The sequence below is a fragment of the Biomphalaria glabrata genome, chromosome 2 (assembly GCF_947242115.1).
Source record: "Biomphalaria glabrata chromosome 2, xgBioGlab47.1, whole genome shotgun sequence".
Taxonomy (NCBI): domain Eukaryota; kingdom Metazoa; phylum Mollusca; class Gastropoda; family Planorbidae; genus Biomphalaria; species Biomphalaria glabrata.
Window position 1 is genome coordinate 6,673,133 of NC_074712.1, and position 23,236 is coordinate 6,696,368.

The following is a 23,236-nucleotide window of genomic DNA, read 5'->3' on the forward strand; positions in this document are numbered from 1 at the left end:
GAGCTATTTGAAGATATGATAAACTGTATTTCAAGACCTGAACTATTTGAAGATATGATAAACTGTGTTTCATAAATTAAAAGATGTGACAATACGATCAAGACAAGGATAAAAGGACTGGAACTGTGTAGTGAAACTTTCACATCCACTCTTGACTATTCTAAAGATTCATCATAAAGCTGACTAGATGTATGTTGTGGTCCTGCGTTCCCATAAGATGTTGTTATGCGCTAAAAAGCCCTAATGTAATTGTAATGGACGGTGACTTAGACGGAAAAAAGTGGGATTTTTTTATTCAGATGGAGGGGGAGGGCAAGTTGTTATGATATGGGTTTAGAGTAATTTTGTGTATTAATCTCGAGACAAAAAGAGTAGATAGAAAAAGACAGGAAATACGAGATGTTAAGGGACGCTAGGAAGGAAGGAAGATAGAGACGCATAGAGAGAAGACACGACAACCATTTTCCCTTGTCAATAAACGTTTGTGGGAACTCGCATGTGATAGCATAGTTCTGATTGGAGCATAACAATAGATAGATAGATAGATAGATAGATAGATAGATAGATAGATAGATAGATAGATAGATAGATAGATAGATAAATAGATAGATAGATATACATAGATATAAAGATAGATAGATAGATAGATAGATAGATAGATAGATAGATAGATATACATAGATATAAAGATAGATAGATAGATAGATAGACATAGATATAAAGATAGATAGATAGATATACATAGATATAAAGATAGATAGATAGATAGATAGATAGATAGATAGATAGATAGATAGATAGATAGATAGATAGATAGATAGATCTACAGAAGTAGACGGCAAAAGAAATTCTTAAGCAACCACCGGGGGACAATGGTTATGCTTGCTCGAACTGATATATATATATGGAAAGCGAGAGAGAGACAAAGATAAATTCATAGATAGATCTAAAATCCACTTTATGTTTGTCCGTTTTCAATTCAACTATTTTCAACACTTTTCATGTTTTGGTTTTAGAAAAGCACCGGTTGTTCGAAAATCAGATGATTACGAGCTCATTGATCCTGATGTTGTGAAGGCGTGTCTCGAATTAAATGATGAACAGTTTATGATCAAGTCAACTCTTGAAAATGAAATTTTCGACAATATTTTTTGTGCCATCGCCTTGGTAAATATCAAAACTAGTATATTTCGATTATGAATATATATATATATATATATACTAGACATATGTTACCCGCGACCCGCGGGTCTTTATTTGCGCATTACTGTCGATATAGTCACTGAGAGTGTTTTGTAAACAATTAAACGAAATAATAGGCCTACTGTAATAAGTAAAGCGAATGTGTCAATGTAAAAATAGTGTGAATGAAGCTATCAAATCAAAATAGCTAATAGGCTTAATTAAATCCATTTTTTTTTTCAAATTAAAACATTTGCTTGTAGGCCTACATATATTTGATTAAAATTTGAGATGAATAGACTAAATTTTGTATGTTCATGTGTATAAAGTATAAAGTAGATCTTGAGGTAGACGTAGATCTAAATCTACACTAATCTAGAGTTCTGTGCTGCGCATGCGTGACCTTTTTTCATGAATGAATTTAAATAGGCCTATCTCAACACGGCTACGCAGCTTTAGCGAACAGTGAACGAATGTATTAAAAATGCTTTAGAAAAACAAATTTGAATGTTAATTTGATTAAAATATGAAATGAATGGACAATAATTAGTATGTTTATGTGTTAAAGCATAAAGCTATCTTTGCGAAAAGAAGTTTTATCATCTTAGAGTTCAGTAAGAGTTTTAGACCTAGGCCTAGGAATAGGCTCAGACCTCAGAAGAGAGATGTGTTAATGTGTAACCATTTGGTAATGTCTAATGAAAGAATGTTCGCCAGGAAATCTGTAGATATCAGGAACTAATTTATGTAAAAAATGCTTTTGGATAATCTAGTGGATTGGATTTAGATGTATGTTAAACGTAGCTAATGATCCTTTCACGTTATTTCTGTTTCGCTACGAAAATAAAATTAGTTTTGAGAAAATGGGTTTACCCGAAGGAAGTCGATACATTCTTATCTATTAAAAACGAAAAGAGCGATAGCTTTGTTAAATGAATGGGATTATAAAGTGAACAATTAAACGAAATAATGTTTAGTACGCGATTCATGAATGAATATAGATCTAGGCCTTTAACTCGGCTTCGCAGCTTTCGTAGATGAATGTAGCTTTAGAAAACCAAATTTGAATGTTTATTTGATCAAAATATGAAATGAATGGACTTTAATTAATATATTTATGTGTTTAAGTATAAAACTATCTGTGCGAAGAGAAGTTTTATCATCTTAGAGTTGAATTAGAGTTTTAGATCTAGGGATGGGATTATTAAGTAAACAATTAAACGAATTAATTTTTAGTACGCGATTCATTACGGTATTGTCTAATGAAAGAATGTTCGTCAGGAAATCTGTAGTCACAGATATCAGGAACTAATTTATGTAAAAAATGCTTTTGAAACACAAAATTGAAGGTTAATTTAATTATATAATGAAATCAATGGATCTTCTTTTGTCTTTTCATGTGTCAAAGTAAAAAACTATCTGCGCAAAGTGTATTTCTTAAAATTAGATCTAGGTCTAAATCCTTTCTATCTTTTCTCATGTCAACATTGTAGACATGGCCTAGATCCATAAAATACTATAGCTGTAATAGAGTCGGACAACTTTATTTTTTTTGAGGGTCTTACGTTTGTTTTAGGGCTACAATACATTCACTAAGGTCTAAGTTGGTACCCAAGGAACATTCCTGCCTAGTTTTATCAAGATTGGTCAAGCGGTTTTGATGTCTATAAGTAACATACATACATACATACCCCTCACATTCTACTTTATAATATAGAGATATATATTTATTTATTTATATTATCATTATTTATTGCCACTTTCATTATATAGACATCTACAACTAGATCTAAACTGCAGATTTCTAACTCATAAGATCTAGAACTAGATGTACTACTACATACGAATAGTGTAGTAAGATTTATAACAAACGAATATTCACATTTGACTAGAGTAACACCATTAGTAAAATCACTAAATTTAGAAAGCTTTCAGGATAGAAAACTTAAAAGTAATCTATATTATAACTAATAGCGTCTTTTCCCCTTTTGGAGGCCGCTAATAAAATAATTAAAAATAATTCATAAGTTGTTAAGAGAAAACAAATCGCTATATAGGTTGTATAAATGAGGTATTGTATTTTTTTATAAGCATTCACGCTATTGTTTTTCTTTACAATAGTTTATGTTAAGCGTCACTGATATAGAAAACAAACAGAATAATAATGTTAGAAGTAAAGCGAATGTGAATGTAAAAATAATATGAATGGAGCTGTTAAGATAGCTAATCGACCTAAATCCATCTTTTAATATAAAAAAATTAGATTGTAGGCAATGTATATATAGATCTAAATTTGGAGTCGAAATACTATTATATATATATATATAATATATAGTTCGTCCATCGTGGTTCGATGATGACCACTTTGTCATCCAGGGGGCTGAGGGCTTTGCACTGGGGTTTTCTGCCTCCTCATGTGGCTGGTGAGACCTATGTGAGCCCGGAATGATCGGCCGCACACTGGGCAGGTTATTCCAGCTGGAGCTAGTGTCGTTTGTCTTGCTTTTCTTTTCTGGCGTTTTTCTTCTGCCAGCGTTGTTCTTTTTTCCTCAGCAACCTGTGCGCCAGTTTTCTCAACGCCACGCCATGATGCTCTGTCATGTGCCTCTGTCTCCCAGGTGCCTGGGTCTATGCTGAACGCCTTCAGAGAAGCTTTGAGGGTGTCCCTGAAGCGCTTTCTTTGCCCACCTTGCGAGCGCTTTCCTTCGCTTAGTTGGCCATACAAGAATCGTTTAGGGATGCGGTGGTCTTCCATTCCGTAGACGTGACCTGCCCATCGCAGCTGGGACTGCATCAGGATTGTGTGGATGCTTTGCAGACACGCTCTTTGAAGATCTAGATTTAGAGTCGAAATACTATTATAATAGATGTAGATCTATATATTATAAGAGTGAATTCAAAGAGTCAATAACCTTATTAATTACTGTATGTTAGTATATTTAATATCCTTCATATTTCTTCGTTCAAAGGGACGGGGCACATACCTCTGTTAAATTACCATCTCAATAAAATAAATTTCAAACAACTCAACCTTTTAGACACTGCGCCCACCCTAATGAAACCGTAAACCATATCCTCTTTCAATTCACCCCCCCCCCCCAATCCACCTTAGGCAGACCCTACTTCCACTACAGCCCAACATAACCAACACCCTAAATGGTAGTGCTGAACAACTGAAGAAAACAGCACACTATTTCTCCTTGGCACAGTCTGCAAAAGAGCTGACAGCTCAGCAGCAAAAAGCTGGCTAGAAGAAGAAGATCCAATCATAATGTGTTTACACAAGCATATTATATTATCAAAACACATGAATATTAAAATGTATGTCAACGCGGATAAAGTCACATTTCGCAGTAATAACTAACAAACTTATGTAAAAATGTTTTTAAAACACAAATCTGAAGGTTGATTTTATTAAATTATGATTGTTGTGAACTCCTTACTAAACATACTGAGATTATACTTGACATATAATGTACTAATAGGCCTACTTCTTTCAATAACTCAAAAGACGCCAGAGATGAATTAATAACAAAAAATATAACTTTAATAAAAGTAATCAGGGTATCTGTAGTTAAAGACAACGCATCAAACGTTAACTAAATGAAAATACACATAATTATAAAACTGACTTCTATATTACTCATATCGTACGACTAGGCTTCATAACTCAGGCCTCTAACAACAATAACAAAACTCAAGCGCTGTCACTCTGTCCCAACCAATGGACCAATGAAAAAATAGTAAAATTAATAAATAAACATAGAATTCCTTGAATCTTATAACCCAGGTTGTATCAACTGCTGTTTACAATCATATATACAAACATAATCAACACAATAGACTATATTTTCATGTTCATGTGTTAAAGTAAAAAAAAAAAAAACTATCATATTAGACCTGAATTAGATGTAGTAAATCTAGGGTTCGAGAGATTTTTAGTTCTGCGCATGGGTAACTTTTCGGTCTTGAATGGGATATAAAGTAGGCCAAGACGTCTTAATTCGCAAATTAAAAGAACAAATTTACGTACAAATGCTTTTGAAAGACAAATATGAAGGTTAATTTTATTAAATAATGAAATGATTGGACTATATTTTGTATTTTCATGCGTCAAAGTAAAAAAGCTATCTTTGCAAACTTTAGTTCTTAGATCTAGATCTAGATACTTTCTATCTTGTCTCATGTAAGCATGGCTATAATGACCTCGATCCATGAAAATTGAAATACTTTCATAGAGTTGGGCTACTTTTTATTTGAGAATCTTAAGCTTGTTTTAAGACTATGTTACATACGCTACGGGCTACGGTTACAGTTAGTATTCAAAGAACATTAATTCTAATTTTTATTAAGATTGGTCAAATGGTTTTCATTTCTGAGAGACATAGACCCATACATACGCCTTTCTACTACTTTGTATGAATATATTTAGAAGGGCTACCCAGCCGCATATATGAGTTGTGGAGGATGTACTGTACACCCGTACGACTGGAACTTACCTCGTTTCTTCTTTTCGTTGCTGCTAAATTTCAACGCTAGACCAACAAGTACTGCAGACGTACTGATAGAAAAAGAGCGGGATGTAACAGAGTGGCTTGCACCAAACGTAAGTACGTACGAGATACACATATACAGCCATAAGGCCCAAATGTCAGATACACATATACAGCCATAAGGCCCAAATGTCAGATACACATATACAGCCATAAGGCCCAAATGTCAGATACACATATACAGCCATAAGGCCCAAATGTCAGATGCACATATACAGCCATAAGGCCCAAACGTCAGATGCACATACACAGCCATAAGGCCCAAATGTCAGATACACATACACAGCCATAAGGCCCAAACGTCAGATACACATACACAGCCATAAGGCCCAAATGTCAGATACACATACACAGCCATAAGGCCCAAATGTCAGATACACATACACAGCCATAAGGCCCAAATGTCAGATACACATACACAGCCATAAGGCCCAAATGTCAGATACACATACACAGCCATAAGGCCCAAATGTCAGATACACATACACAGCCATAAGGCCCAAATGTCAGATACACATACACAGCCATAAGGCCCAAATGTCAGATACACATACACAGCTATAAGGCCCAAATGTCAGATACACATACACAGCCATAAGGCCCAAATGTCAGATACACATACACAGCCATAAGGCCCAAATGTCAGATACACATATACAGCCATAAGACCCAAATAGAGTCTTAACATGACGATCAAGTAAAAGTTCTCCTTTCAGACCTCGAGATCTATGGGGCAGATAATGTAAAGGTCATCTGTTTTCTGTAGCCCACTGTTAACGAAGGTGTTATATGGCCAGCACAACCCATTAGAGCTGGGTGGACTCAGAGGCGCCCCAAAGATCCCGAAATTAACAATATTCGTCTTCACCAGGATTCAAACCCCCGGTTCGGAAGCCGTGCGCTTTACCGCTCAGCCACGGCGCTTCCTCAGCCAGTAAAGCCAAAACGTCAGAAATATATAAAATGAGAAGGAAAAAAAAAAGAAAACAAATATTTACTTTACAAATTAATTTAAATAACTAAGAATTCGTTTGTTTGTTTCTTTTTTTTTTTTATTTACTAACAATTCTAATTAATCCCATACTCTTAAGCGAGCAAAATATATATGTATATATAGTGCCACAGGTGACCGATCCTCGCTCGGTTGAAAAATTAGTAGAGGAAAGATGTTTATTAATTTTGGAATCATTTTTGTAATAACAAAAAATGAGCGATCGGGTAAAGACTCCCAGTTCGAAGTGTTGGTTTCATGTTCTTATAGTTCTAAATGTCAATGTACATGGCGATTATCTTCTTATCTTATATAATACAGACGTTATTTCAAAAAAAAAGATGATAACGTCCTACGAGTCACGCATTTAGTCATGCATATTAACCAATGACTTAAATTCCAAGTCACTGGTTTTCCTGGCTAGCTCAGGCAACCCATTCCATGCTCTAATAGCGCTAGGGAAGAAGGAGTATTTGTACAAATTCGTCCTAGCATATGGAACGAGAAATGTGCCTTTATCTTTGTGTCTTTCTGAGTATCTTATTAGGTTTTGTTTTTGTATTAGAAGATTATGGTTCAGTGTTTTATGTATAATTGCTACTTTACTTTTGAGTCTTCTATCCTGAAGGCTTTCTAAATCTAGTGACTTTACTAAAGGTGTTACTCTAGTCAAATGTGAATATTCGTTTGTTATGAATATCACTGCTCTATTTTGTGTCTGTTCCAGTTTCTTAATGTTTTCTTGAGTTGAGGGGTCCCAAACGGAGGATGCATATTCTATTATTGGCCTAACCAATTTGATTTATATAATTTTTTAAAAATAAACCCTAATGCTTTGTTTGATTTTTCTATAGTTTCATCAATATGTGGATTCCATGACAGTTTTTCTTTTATTATAACACCTAGGTATTTTGCGTTTTTAGTCTGTGTTACTGGTTTGCCATGAATAAGTTAAGTGGAATTAATTTGTTTTAGTTTTTTTGTTACTCTTAACAACTGACATTTTCTGGGTGGAAAGACATGCTCCAATTTGATTCCCATTTCTGTAATTCATCTAATTCTATTTGTAAAATATCTGTGTCTTGTGTTGTTTTTATTGTTCTATATATTATGCAATCGTCTGCAAATAATCTGACTTTTGTTCCTGAAGTAATGCAATTTGGTAAATCATTTATGTAAATTAAAAATAGTAGTGGACCTAAGACTGTTCCTTGAGGTACACCTGAATTAACTGTTATAGGTGTTGATTTAGAGCCATTTATTATTACAGTTTGTTAACTTCCTATCAGAAAATCTTTAATCCACTGATGCAATGGACCATTAATGCCGAAATATTTTAATTTTTTAAGCAAACTATAGTGGTGAACTTTGTCAAAAGCCTTGGAAAAATCTAGTAAGATAGCATCTATTTGCTTACTTTTATCTAAACCATTTGAAAAATTATCAATTAGTCCTATTGGTTGTGTTTCGCATGATCTATATTTCCTAAAGCCATGTTGGTATGGGGTGAGGACATTATGTTTGTCTAAGTGGTTTATGATGTTGCTACATATTATGTGTTCTAGGATTTTACACGTGATGCTGGTAAGTAATACTGGTCTGTAGTTTCCTGGGTCAGATTTTTCTCCTTTTTTAAATAAGGGGGGGGGTGACATTAGCTTCTTTCCAGTCCTTTGGTACTCTGCCCTGGTTAAGCGATGCCTGAAAGAGTATTTTGAACGGGCTAGCTCATTGCTTAGTTCTTTGAGTAATCCATCAGGTCCCGAAGCTTTATTTGGTTTGGTGTTGGCTAATAGTTTTTGGATTCCATTTTCTTGTACTACTATATCTTCTATGTTGTCTACTTGGTTCAATTTAAGTAATATGTCTTTGTCTCCTTGAATAGGAAGTCTTCCTAAGTCCCCATACAGAACACGCGTTGGACGTAATCATCTTCTTTTTTTAAGTAACGTCTGTATTTCATAAGATAGGATACAGTCTAGAATAAAAAAAGGAAGCTCATTTCGAGTGACATACATTGCATCTTATGCCTAAAAGTATTTTGCTATTTTCGGCTTGGAGGAAAGTCTTTGCGCTGTAACTTTTTCACTAATGGTTACGTTCAGACATTAGTATCGCAATTAGTATATTTATTAAGTCTTTTTAGTACGAAACATCAAGTGATGCAATATGTCTAGGTTAAACGGATTTTTGTGATGGCGGGTAAGGGGTCAGTTAGGTGAACATTCCTTAGCCAGGCCCGTAGTGGACTGCTGTTGTTCTATTACACACACACAAACGGGTATGGGCTCACAGCGGTTTGTGACAACTTTTAACAAAAAAAAAAAAGCCAGAACGACTTAGAAACATAGCGTTAGTTTTCTAAAGAAGGATTCATCAAACTATTATTGGACAAAAAAATCCGAGCAGTAAACGTTGCCGCTTCTTTTTGTTTGATCTATAAACCTAAAAATAAATAACAGAAGGCATGTCCAGAATTCATCCAATAAAACCTATTCAGCCCCAAAGATCCCCATAAATGGACTTTCCCTTAACGTGGTAGACCACTTCACATATCTAGGAAGCATGGTATCGATTGACATATTATTTTCAAGGGAAGTTGATAACCGTCTGACCTAAAAAAAATAACAGAAGGCATATCTAGAATTCATGCAATAAAACCTATTCAGCCCCAAAGATCCCCATAAATGGACATTTCCTTAACATGGTAGACCACTTCACATATCTAGGAAGCATGGTATGGATTGGCGTATTATATTCAAGGGAAGTTGATAACCGTCTGGCCAGTAATGCTTTGGACTTCTCAAGAAGTGAGTTGGCGGAATGAATCGCTCCTCCCGGAAAACAAAAATCAGTGTCTACCAATCAGTGGTTCTCTCAACCATTCTAAATGGATCTAACACACGAGTACTAAAAAGAAAGCATATATACATTAGTTGGGGGAAAATGTGGTTGGTCTTTGTGATAGTTACATGACACCCTCGTTAACCGTGGACCACAGAAATAAATTACGTTTACATCATCTGCCCTATAGATTGTAAGGTCTGAAAGAGACGCTTTTTAAAAATTATATTCACGTGTTTCTAATAAAAATGCTTTATTTTTTATGAAGTGTTTTTCGTATCTTTTCTGTTATGTGGCCCGCGATATCAGAGTTGGAAACTAAAATGGCCCACCGGCCGAACAAGGTTTCACATCGATGTTTTATCTAATTAATACTTGAATTCAACATTATTACATGTACCTTATTTTGCTATTACCTAATTTCACAACATCGAACCGAACCCAATCTTTAGATCTAACCGAACCGAACCGAATCTGAACTTTACTCGTCATCGAACCGAACCCGAACTTAAATCTGACCGAAGAGAACCTGAACTTTAAAAGTTGGGTTCGATTCCCATCTCTATACTTAATGTAAGGAAATATGTCTTAGGCGCTATGAATTAGAAGAACATTGAAAACAAAAGGTTGTCCACCTATTCTACAAAAAAAAAAAAAATAATAATTAATTCACCAATCCCACTCATTGCGATGGTGGTACATACTGATATACACATGTGTGATTAAAAAGAAAATTAATATCAAACACTATGCATTTTGTAAGTACATATTTTCGATATTAAAAGAAAAAGATATGCTAATTGGCGTTGCTGAAAATCAATATTAATATTGGAAATACACTGAGCCCCATAAATAAAACACATGTCCCGCGACGCTCTGTCACAACCTCACTAAGTGTTCGACTCCCAGTTCGGCAAAGGATTTCCTTGTTTGAGACTCGATCTGTGTAACTGACTCCCAAAATCCGTCTCAGCCATTTTTGTTGAGCCACATTTAGTCTTTTCTCAATTTTGACAGATGTCTTCCATGTCTCAAATACATATGTAGCAGTTGGAATGACGATTGTGTTGAGAATGTGTATTTTTGTCTCGAGTCCAATTGCTAGGCTAGTCAAAATAGACTGCAACCTCTGGAAGATGCTCCCTGCCTTTCCTATTCGGCACGCTACATCATGGTAGGCATCTCCATCATTTGTTATGATGCTGCCAAGGTACGTGAACTTATCCAGCTCTTCAAGCTTTGACTCGCCAAGTCTGACGGGGACACCCTTTGCCTTATATCCCACTCGCATAATTTTAGTCTTATCCAAGTTTATGCGGAGGCCAATTTTGGGTGCCTCTTTGTCTAGGCTCTCCGTCATTTCTTGAATGCATTTATTTGTAGCCCCGAGTAGTGCAACATCATCAGCAAAGTCCAAGTCCGTCAACCGGAGTTGTTCACGCCATGGAATACCAAAGGCAGTCTGGTTCATTGCTCTCCTCATGTAGTCGATGGCTAGGAACAAAATTAATGATTTATAAATAAACTTTTCAAATATTTTTGAATTGCATTTTTTTTTTCGGCAGCGACCCTTAAAGCCTTAATCTACATCTGTAAGTCATCTTTGCTTTTCAAGAAACAAATCAGTTGTATTTACACTGTAGTTAGGGCCCTATAAAATCATATTAGAATTTTGTAAAGTATACGAATTATTCAAAAGGTTCATACACATCAAAACGGTCAAATATCAAAAGTGCGTTCTGTTGGCTTCTTTTTCTGACCAAAACAAACCTACTGCAAAAGGTATCATGTTACAAGAAAATTAATCTTACGATAAATACTCATAATAAAGATATAGGTCTACTTACACTACTTGTATCCCGATTGTCACTCAGACTTCAGTATCGGCAATTGCCCCCACGTACTTTATTTTACTTAACTTGACCTGTCTTTTTTTATAGAATAAATAATGAGCTTTAGATGTCAGGACAATGCGTTTCTACAGTGAAGAGTGCTCGAAATCGCATCGCTTCGGGGCTCCTGCCGGGGGAGCTTAAAGCACTCCCCCAGACCACGTAATAGTTAAGAGAAGGGCCACCAATATGACTTTATGAAGGTTGAGAAACACTGCTCTAATTTTAATATAGACTACTTTAACAAAAATTTCTTATATAAATGTTTGCATTTATACATAGGCTTAAGGTTTACTAGTCGTTAGGCTTACGGTTTGAAAATAAATCGCTCCCTCGACTCAAAAATTCTAGATCTGCTAGTGCTAACTGACTGACTAATTCGTTGTTCAAGAAACCTCCGAAACCGTTATACGGATCTGGATGTTTAAAGGTCTTCTATAACATTTTGTCGCGCACCGCGTTATCACTCGCTCAGCTCTGTTCCAAATAATTTGTGTCAGCTGGTCACACCCCCTCACAATCACCACTATCCGTGTCATCACCAAATATATAACAATATTTTATTTGCATTAAAATTAAAGAAATTTTTAAAATTCTTATTTGACAGGGCATAACATTTCAGCTCCAATGTGGTCCAGGAAAAATGATGGAAGACTATATGTGCTTGGGAAATCCATTTTATAATTGCTTCGAATATATATCGTACTTCGGCCTTTATTTCAAAGATGAAAATAATAATCTAAATATTGATGAAACGAGAACAGACGAAGTCTTGAAGATTATACTCTCTCAGGTGATGTAGCCCTTCTTCTAATAAATTTTGTTTCATAAATTAATATGCAAAATAAATTTTAACTACATACATACAGGGCCTTTTTGTGACGGTACGTACCGGTACGGCGTACCGGAACCTTTTTTTTTTTTAAATTACTTTTTTTTTACATTTTAACGTATATTATTAATTGACCCTTGCGAATATATATATATATATATATATATATATATATATATATCATGGGTGTAGCCAGGATTTTTTTTCTGGGGCTAATTAAGCGCATATTTTGAGGTACCCACAGTGCATTATTTTGCTATCAAAAAGTTTTATTTCAAAAACCTAATGTGCTATTCTTACTGACTTAGACCCTCCCGCGCCGTTCGGCGCATTTGCTTGCAAGCTGCTTCCACAAAAATCTGTCATTGGCAACGTCTGAAGCCTCTTCCCACCTGCTATGAGGACCTCCATGAAAGTGTGGCGCCAAGTTGTACTAGGATGTCATCGCAACTCCTATTATGCGAAATTCATTTTGTCGGAGAACATGTCCCGCAAACCTCATGCGACGCTCTGTCACAACCTTACTAAAGGGTCCAGTCTCACTTCGGATTAGGATTTCCATGATTTAGACCCGATCTCTATAACTGACTCCTAAAATCCGTCTTAGCAATCTTTGTAGAGCCACATTTAGTGCTTTTCAATTTCATTGCACTTTATTAATGGAGCCCAGCCACTGGTAGACATGTGTAACTTCTCTTGACTTCGATCTTGGAATTAGGTGACTATTTTGCTTTAGATGTTATATCGAAAAGGGAAGTTTTATTGTCAAAAAAATCACCGTTGGGGGAGGGGGGGGGGTTAAACTATAATATATATCTGGAGCTGTTTTTTTTTTTTTTAATTCAAAACCACATTTAGCTACGGTCATAGACTTTGGTGACTGTAGTTTGCTTTAGAAATAACATTGAAGAGAGAGACTTTCAACCTTAAAACGCTCTGTAGGGGGATTTTAAACTCAAAACTATCTTGAGGGGATTTAAACTTTTAAAAAAGCCATCTGGAGGAGAGGGGGTTGAAACTCACCCCATTCCCCATTGGCTTGGCTACGCTCAAAGAATTTTACAGTGTATTTTGCTTTTTTTTTATATTGAAGAAGTATTTTTTATCATCAAACCCCTCTGAAGGGAAATTTAAACTCAAAACACCCAATAGGCTTAGCTACGCTCAAAGCATTTTGATTGCGAATTTTTTTTATTTTTTTATTTTGAAGATTTATTTTTTAGCTTTAAACCCCGCTGGCGGGGGATTTAAACTAAAAACCCATTTGGCTATGCTCATAGCATTTTGAGTGCGTAATTTGCTTTTTTATATTGAAGAGGGGTTTATCGTAAATTTTGGAGAGGGGTTTAAAATCAAAATCTTCCTTAGATGTGCTCTTGGAATTTTGGGATAGTCGTTTGTATTTTTTTTGTTTTATAGAAGAGGGGGATTGAATTGCAAATCCCCTGGTAGGGGGTTTAAAAGTCAAAACCCCTTGGAAGTGGGTTTCAAACTCAAAACCCCCTGGTAGGGGTTTTTGAAACTCAAAACCCCCTGGTAGGGGGTTTTAAACTCAAAACCCTGGTAGGGGTTTTAAACTCTAAACCCCTGGTAGGGGTTTTAAACTCAAAACACCCTGGTATGGGGTTTTAGAATCAAAACCCCTTGGTAGGGGATTTCAAACTCAAAACCCCTAAACAACCCCTAGTAGGGGGTTTCCAACTCAAAACCCCTTGGTAGTGGGTTTCAAACTTAAAACCCCTTGGTAGGGGATTTCAAACTCAAAACCCATCAAAACCCCCTAGTAGGGGGTTTCCAACTCAAAATCCCTTGGTAGGGAGTTTTAAACTCAAAACCCCTTGGTAGGGAGTTTTAAACTCAAAACCCCTTGGCTGTGCTAGGGTAAGTGATGGTTTAGTATTAAAATTTCAACTAAAATAAACATAATTAAAGCAAAAGATCAGTCACTAAACCCCCAACCCCCCCCCCCCCGGCTACGCCCATGATATATATATATATATATATATATATATATATATATATATATATATATATATATATATATATATCAGTCAAGAGAAAGAAGAAGAAAGCTGCCTGTCAGCTAACCCTAGTACAGATGCATATACATGCACGAACTGTGGCAAACTCTGCCGCTCTAGAATTGGTTTGATAGGACACACCAGATTCTGTCCCGTCTCAAGACGAAACCTATACCAGTGACTCACATGAGCGCATCCATTTCTTACAAGACATAAGGAGCCATATGAATATAAAATGTCAACATTCATCTCTGGACAGTTCATGGCTTGTTTCTAACAGTGCGCTGTTACGCACCATGTCAACATAATTTCTAGACAGTTCATTGCTTGTGTCTAACAGTGCGCTGTTATTCACCATGTCAACAAACATTTCTAGACAGTTCATTGCTTGTGTCTAACAGTGCGCTGTTACGCACCATGTCAACATACATTTCTAGACTGTTCATGGCTTGTGTCTAACAGTGCGCTTTTACGCACCATGTCAGCATTCATCTTTAGACTGTTCATGGCTTGTGTCTAACAGGCGCAGGTACGAACCATGACAACATTCATCTCTAGACTATCGTGCATTTTGTCTAACAGCGCGCTGGTACGCAACATGCCAACATTCATCTCTGGACTGTTCATGGCTTGTGTCTTACATGTAATGATGGGCAAAAGTTAACTAAAAAATTAGAAACTTTTAGTTTAACTAAAAAAAAAATAATTTAAGACCATTGTTTAGCTAGAAAAAAAAGTTTAGTTACAATTGTAGTTTAATTATTTTTTTATTAGTTACTAACTAAAAAGTTTAATTAAAATTTGTACAACTTTTCAACAACTATTTAGTCAGTCTGCATTTGAAGAGGGTAAAGTAAGATGGTGGTAGAAGTCATGGGAGTAAATATTTGCAACTGAAAATAGCAGTATTATAAAATGTTAAACATTGTTTGCCAAAAGTTTCTATTCAGTATTATGTATGGGGTTGTTCTGAATTGTTTTGTGAGCCACGTGGAGGTGTTTAATTTCTGTTTCTAGTGGGAATCTGATTAGTGAGTTAGGTCAATATTTTATGGTTTTAATCAATTCATTTGCGTCAAACAGTAATTTTTAACTGCAGGAACATCAAGTACACCTTATTATTGAGATCTAAGTCTAAATAGACAGCTAGGCCTATTAAATCTCAAAGCATAGGATAACCAACTCGCATCAAGCAGATTTCTTGCACAATTTTTTTTTTACCTGACAACACAAGCATCAATTTAAAAAAAAAATGATTTATTAACTTTTGTTTATTATTTATTTTGTTGAGTAAATCGAACACATGACGAGACAATAGACATAATAGATAACCATACAATTTTCAATGTTCATAAGCTCTCAACTAGCAGAATGGCTACCTTGTTGGCTTGAGAAGCATGAGAGCGCTTGTTCCATGAGTTAGAATTCTGGTCATTTGTCCCTTTTTTTATTTGTATATATATATTTTTTTATTGTTAGTCTAGATATTTTAAAAATTTAATTACACGACTGATGCTAACAAATTGATACTGCTACGCTTAATATAAGCTTTTTCTTTTTTTTATAAAAATTTTCTTGTTCTTTATACAATTTCAGCTGATAGAAAGATTGGAAAATGTTACTAACCGAAGAGCTGAGTATTTCATTCAAATAGATGCAGGGTCGAGCCTCTCAAAGTCTGGAAACAATTCTCTTTTCTTTCTGGTTTATATAATACTTAAAATATATGAAGATTGGGAAATAACAGACTTTGAATCAGCAATTTTGTTAGAAATAGTACAAAAGGATTTAATTTTGAGATTGTGTGATGAACCTGATGTTAAGCTTCAACCTTTTTATTATGTAAAATATTTACAACCTGAACGTACAATTGATCAAATATTTGTTTCAACTTACAATTCTAATGTGACTTCTAATAAAATGAAAAATACAAATGTAGGGAAACTTGAAAGAGGATGCAAACATAAAGTGTCTGTAAGCCAAGTAATGATTTGTAAGCATGTAAGTTTTGACCAATCTTTTTACCAAGTGAGCATTGATGATCAGACGTTACCGCCCAATGTGACTATAACTATCGACTTCAACGACACTAAGTTGCAGATCACAGACAATGAAGATTTAGTTATGCTGAAAGTTAATGAAGATAGAACTCTTGATGTGTGCATTAATCTGTTAGACAGGAAAATGAAGGTATTGAAAGAAAGAGATCCAGACATTAAGAGACCTAAAGACGAACATTGCAAGGAGACTCTGTGTTTGGTTGAAAACTTCCTGACGTGGATATGTTTCATTATTTCCATGGTTTGTCTTCTACTGACCTTGTTGACATACTGCATGTTTCCTGTCTTGAGAACAAAGGCTGGTGTAAACAACATGTTTCTCAGCTTCAGTCTTCTCTTGGCACAAGTCTCTCTGATTATCAGTGCTTACACGTAAGCCGAATTTCCTTTTATATATATACTTTCTACGTAGAGCTAATTATTTGATTAATATTAAATTAATTTTTTTTTTTAGGAATAAACTATCAGTTTTAATTGACAATAAATAGGAAAGTATCTTATCTTATACGATACTGACGTTACTTCAAAAAAGAAGATGATTACGTCCTACGAGTCATGCATTTAGTCATGCATATTTACCAATGACTTAAATTCTGCCAAGTCACTGGTTTTCCTAGCTAGTTCAGGAAACCCATTCCATACTCTAATAGCACTAGGGAAGAAGGAACATTTGTAAAGATTTGTCCTAGCATATGGAACGAGAAATGTGCCTTTATCTTTGTGTCTTTCTGAGTATCTTATTAGGTTTTGTTTTTGTATTAGAAGATTATGGTTCAGTATTTTATGTATAATTGCTACTTTACTTTTGAGTCTTCTATCCTGAAGGCTTTCTAAATCTAGTGACTTTACTAAAGGTGTTACTCTAGTCAAATGTGAATATTCGTTTATACTAGTGACTAATTATTAATTATAGTGAAACTTGAAATCGATGGATTGCAAATGGTATCAACAAAAGTGGATATCTTTTTCTTTATTTAAATGAACTATAGATCTAACGGATAATTGCATACATGGCTTCAAAAAATAGTAAGCTCATAAGTGTATCCGGTATACAAACAAAAAAAAACAACTAAAAAAGTGTTCATCATTTCTTTAAAGGTCGAGTAGTTATTCGCGCTATTCAACCAAGCAAAATATTTTTACCTCTTCCTGTTTGTAGCTTATAATTCTTTATGGCAATTGTAAAGTTAAATTTAGTCTTTCTCATTGTTGAAGTTCTTGTGAAAATCTCCAATTTATAATTTAAGTGGATCTGACCGCTCACTGACTGACACATTCAACGAGAGATCTGTTAAACTATCGTGCGTATCAAATTTCGTACACAGGTTCCACCTCCTAGGTGCTCACTAAAAACACTTTTTGACAGATTCGAAACCTGATTGCCTTTCGCAAAAAAAAACAAAAAAAAACGGAAGCTTTATCAAACTTTGTATTTTATTTTTGACTAGATTTATTAAATACTAATAGTTTAATAGAGTTGGGCAACTTTTTTTTTTGAGGGTCTTAAGTTAGTTTTAGGGCTACAATACATACACTACGGTCTAAGATAGTACCCAAGGAACATTTCTGCCAAGTTTTATCAAGATTGGTCAAACGGTTTTTATTTCTATTTGTCACATACATACATACATACATACATACATACATACATACATACATACATACACATACATACATACATACATACATACATACATACATACATACATACATACATACATACGCCTTACTTTCTACTTTATAGTATAGATATTCCCCTAAAGGGCGCACCATACATATACAACATATGAAACAAAATATCACAAATCCCTTACCTTTAAAGCATTTTTTTTCTTTTTTCCCTAAGTACTCAACGTGGTGCCACGTTTCTCCCTCAAAAGCTACGGTCTGCGGGCTTTTTCAGTGCACGGACCAAAGGTTTGGAACTCACTCCCCATTGATCTCAGACAGACAACATGCTATACCACTTTTAAGAAGAACATTAAGACCTACTTGTTTAAAAATTTTTTAGATTAGTTTTTGATTTCTATTGTCGTGTTTGTGTTTGTAATGTTATTACAGCGCCTTGAGCTTACATTTTGTTTGTTAACAGCGCTTTATAAAAAAAAAATTATTATTATTATTATTATTATAAGTTTACTTTTGTAATATGCCTTAAGTCACTTCCGCTTCCTTTTAGAAGTGGTCTAACTAAAAATGGGGATGTGCATGAAGGTCTAACTTTTTTTTTTGTTGGCGAGGGTGGGATGGGGGGAGGGATAAGTAAAAGTGTTACCGACATTAACGGTTCCAAAATATGGGAGCGTGTATGTGTCGAGGCGCATTAGGAAGCGGGCCTTTCCAAATCAAGTCAAAGGTCTATGTGGGAAGAAATAAGAATCGCGTACCTTGCAATTGAAAAGAAAATCGTTAGAGCCGTTTTCGAAATAAAATTGATATATATTGTAATAACTTAAGTGAGGCAACTCAATTAGATATAAATGTTTATTTACACGGAGACATAAAGACATAGGACATCTGTCTTGAACACAGCTTCTTCATTTCGGCTCTAGACTTGGGCGGAAATAGTTCCCTTCTTCTCTAATGCCAACACACTAATAGTGCGCACCTTCTGGACTATCTTGGATTACGGTGTGCATGGTGGGGTTATAACAATATATGTATAAATATGTATACATACATAGAAGAACTGATTGCTTAAGAGTAAAGGATATATATATATTACTCCATTACTGGTGTCCACTGTCAATCCCTGACCTGTGTGTTTTGAATATTTAAATGTCGTACTTTCTTCAAAATAGGAAATAGTGAAATAGGAAGAAGAGAGAAATAGAGAAAAGGAGATAGAAGAGAGAGAGAAGGAAATATGGAGAAGAGAAAGAAAGAGATAGGGAAATGGGGAGGAGAGAGAGAGAGAAGAGAGAGAATATAACATTGGGAAAAGAGAAAGAGAAGGAAATAAGAAGAAAAGAAACTAGGAATCACTAGCTGACAAATACATTGGGGGGGGGGCGAGGGATCGCTAAAACTTGGGCCATTTATTGAACGATTTTTAGCGGCCCTCACGAAGGGGAATAGCCGCTATTAGTTTTCTGTGTCTATATATATAAATATATCTATATATCTATATCTATATCTATATATATCTGAACTCATCCAATAATGCACATGCGCTGGTAGGACCACAGTATTCTTATGGAGTCCTTGTAGAACCGTATAAAAACACCACTTTCTATTTGACATTTGCACTGGGTTGGACATCTTACCCGCCTTGGGGGATGACTGCACGCCAAAGACGATCATTTCTGCTAAGCTTACAGCGTAAAAGAGATGACCCCCCAAATATATATATATACACCACATTAATTTGAACTCAGACATTGTTGTTTCTGCTTTCCTAGCTCTGTTTACAGGTTTTGGTGTGCATTCATTGGCGTTCTGGTTCATTTCTTGTGGCTGTGGAACTTCTCATGGAACTTCATCTGTAGCTTTCACATGTTTCGCGTTTTCACTGCCAGCGTGAGAATGAACAATGAACGTAATATGACTTGTGATACCTGGAAATGGTTGACTGGGTCCTTGGTTTTACCTGTCATCGATGTCAGTGCAGTTCTAACATATAGCTTCCTCATGTCAAAAGGGAGAGAATTCGGATATGGAAATGTTCAATGCTATTTAGACTCTCCTTTGTTAATTGGTAAGTAATACAAATACATATGCATAGATAATTAACATATTTATATTATATGTTTAAACAAAAACAAAGTAACTTCTCGTCATTTCATAATTCATCTCATTGCATCATATAAAAAAAAGATCTTTCTGTACTATCATACAACACAACACACATTTAAATGGCTTTGAGATCTGGATGCTCCTCAAACATATGTCCTTCATCCGAACTCATCCAATAACGGACATGCGCTGGTAAGACCACAGTATTCTTCTGGGGTCCTTGTAGAAACGTATAAAAACACCACTTTCTATTTGACATTTGCGCTGGGTCGGACATCTTACCCGCCTTGGGGATGACTGCACGCCAAAGACGATCATTTCTGCTAAGCGTAAAGGAAGGCAGCGTAAAAGAGATGACCTCCAAACTGCAATAAAGAGTTTCGAGTTTCGCTAAAGAGAAACAAAATTCATCGTAGTCCCTTTAACAGCTTCCACTGAGGAATTTTCTGGTGATGTGTCAGGTCTGCAGCATTACCGCCCTCTGACAGGCATCGAAGATGTTTCTAGGAATGTTAAGGGCCTTGAAAGTGTCTGTGACGTCAATTGTTATTATCCCCTCGGTTGATATAACAATGGGGTATATTTTTATTTTGGACAATTTCCATAGACGCTTAATCTCCAAGCCTAGGTTCCCATATTTTCTTTGCTTTTCTATCTCAGTTTTTCTTAAATTATGACACAGTGGTACGGCGATATCGATAATGGTAGCGGTTTTTTCTTTTTTATCGATGAACAGCAGATCCGAGCGATTGAAATCTACCGTTTTGTCGGTCAGAATAGGCCTATCCCAGTACAGCAGATGTTCAGTAGACTCGAGAACCTCTTGTGGAGAGTATTTATAAAAAGGAGGAGTGTCCTTACCGATCAAATTGTACATCAAAGCCAGGTGTTGGTGTATTAACTAGGTAGGCTGATTCTGATAGGGCTGGACATCCTGACATAATGTGTTTAATCGACTCGCCCACATTGGTTGCTGGAGGCGAGCAGTTTTGATCGTATTTTTTATAACTTGCATCTTACACAATTTGAAGATGTTTTGCAATCCACGACCCCCATCCTTTCTGGGCAGGTATAACCTTATGGTGGAGGACTTGGGGTGAAGGCATCGAAATTTGGTTCTAGTGAGTCTGTCAACGTCATGTAGGTCGGTGTCAGTCCATTTGATCACACCGAACGTGTAAAGGAGCACTGGGACGGCCCAGCTGTTTATTGCAGTGATGAGATTACTGCCAGACAGTTTGGTGTTGAGGATTTTATTAACTCTTTGTTTATATTTACCAAGAAAGTCCTTTTTTTAATTTCTTATGGTTTATCTTGGCATTCTGGTTTATTCCAAGATATTTATAAAGAGAAGCTGAGTTAAACTCCTCGATGCCTTTAAATTCACTGTTGGTGTTGGTTGCCTTGCCCTTTTTAATGCTTATGATGCCACACTTATCCATGCCAAAAGACATACATATATCGTCACTAAAGCATTTTACCGTTTTGATTAAGGGGTGTAATTTTTGCTCGGTTTCTGCATATAGCTTTAGATCATCCATGTATAATAAGTGGGACACACATTTAGTGCATTTAGTGTCAACCCTAAAACCGTTTGTAGAGTCTTGGAGTAATGTAGATAGAGGATTAATCGCTAGGCAGAACCAGATTGGAGATAGTGAGTCACCCTGGTATATACCTCTTTTTATGTGCACAAAACCTAGTTTATCACGATTAAGGTGCAGGTTTATCTTCCAATTATTCATACAGACTTTCAATAGTTGTTTTATTCTTGGGTTGATTCTAGGAATATCCAGGGTTTTTAATAGCCAATCATGCGGAACTGAATCGAAAGCTTTTTTGTAGTCGATGTAACACATGTGTAAATTTCTCTTTCTTCTACTAGCTTGATGCAATATAATACCATCTATAGTTAGCTATACTTTACAGCCCACCGACTCTTCAATGCAACCTTGTTGTTCCTCTGCTAGTAGCTTATGGGCAGAACAAAATTTATACATTTTACTTTTTAAAAGTGAAGTTAATAGTTTATACACCACTGACAGACAAGTGATAGGGCGATAGTTTGATGGTTGGTTCGGATCCCCTGTTTTGGGGAGGAGAGATGTTCTCCCTTCAGTGAGTTCTAACAGCATTGAAGACGGTTCTGATATTAGCTCGTTAAAACTTGATGCTAGTGGTGCATGTACGGCTGTAAGTTCTTTCAGCCAAAAGTTGTGTATATTGTCCGGTCCAGGAGAAGTCCAGTTGAGGGTTTTTGATATAGCTGCTGAGACTTCCTCAGCTGTGAAATCCTCATCAGGCATTTCTGGTATTAGGTTGTTTTTAGTTTGGATTTCGTCGATCCAGTCAGCCTGTACGTTGTAATGTAGAGGGTCAGACCAAAGGGCTGCCCAATAGTCGGTAAAGGAGCCGTGTTTAGTGCTATCAATGTTTTGAATTTTGTCAGCATCATTATCAGCTAGTTTACGGAAGAACTGTTTTCTCGTGTGATGAAATAAAGCGTTATGCTCCTTTCTTTTGGTGATTTCGTTGTAGCGCTTTAACCTAGCTCCCTTTAGTTTAGCTTTCTGTCTCAGCGTATCTTTCAAACGTCAGTTTGATTCCAGCTGCTCTTAATATGGACTCATTTTGTTAAGAATGTTCGCGGTTTGGTTGTTTCCAAGATATTGTCCTATTGTATCCATTTGGCTCCTCAGCTGATTAATCTTCAAGGCGCTTTTTCCATGCTGGCATATGTTTTTTTGGTCCCTAATTAATTGGGCCTAGTTCGAAGGTCTTTTGTCAAGACAACCATAGCGGCGCAGTATGTAGCGAGGTGTCTCTGACAAATTTCTTGGTGTTTCAAAATAGTTGACTAAAACTTTATTTATTTCATTAATATAAGTGTTTGTCTCTTTCTTGACATTTAGCTTAGGGATACGAGGCCTAGAGTTAAGATTGGTGTTTATGTAGATGTCCATGAGAGTACAAAATTTTGAGTGTAGCTCATTGCTTATTGCCGATGTTAAATCATTCTCTTGTTGGTTGGCAGGTCTACAAACGTTTTCGTTGGTCGGATGAGTGGGTGTGTTATTTATATCTGAGATGAGCTCTTGTATCTGAAGCTCATGACCTACTTCTGGT

At 35.8% G+C, this 23,236-nt stretch overlaps 1 protein-coding gene across 2 annotated transcripts in view; it reads left to right on the plus strand.

Annotated features, from left to right (window-relative positions):
- The first annotated feature begins 375 nt into the window (after nt 1-375).
- Nucleotides 376-23,236, plus strand: part of LOC106050197 (latrophilin receptor-like protein A) — a 29,125-nt gene continuing 6,264 nt past the window's right edge. The window contains exons 1-6 of one of the 2 annotated variants that reach the window (XM_056018894.1): nt 376-498; nt 1,017-1,167; nt 5,615-5,788; nt 12,070-12,255; nt 16,492-16,747; nt 19,777-20,072. In XM_056018894.1, coding sequence (XP_055874869.1) covers nt 16,500-16,747; nt 19,777-20,072 — 544 coding nt within the window. In that variant the 5' untranslated portion in view covers nt 376-498; nt 1,017-1,167; nt 5,615-5,788; nt 12,070-12,255; nt 16,492-16,499. Of the gene's footprint in view, nt 499-1,016; nt 1,168-5,614; nt 5,789-12,069; nt 12,256-15,924; nt 16,748-19,776; nt 20,073-23,236 lie in introns of those variants that run through there. The other variant, XM_013205144.2, reaches the window with a different exon arrangement.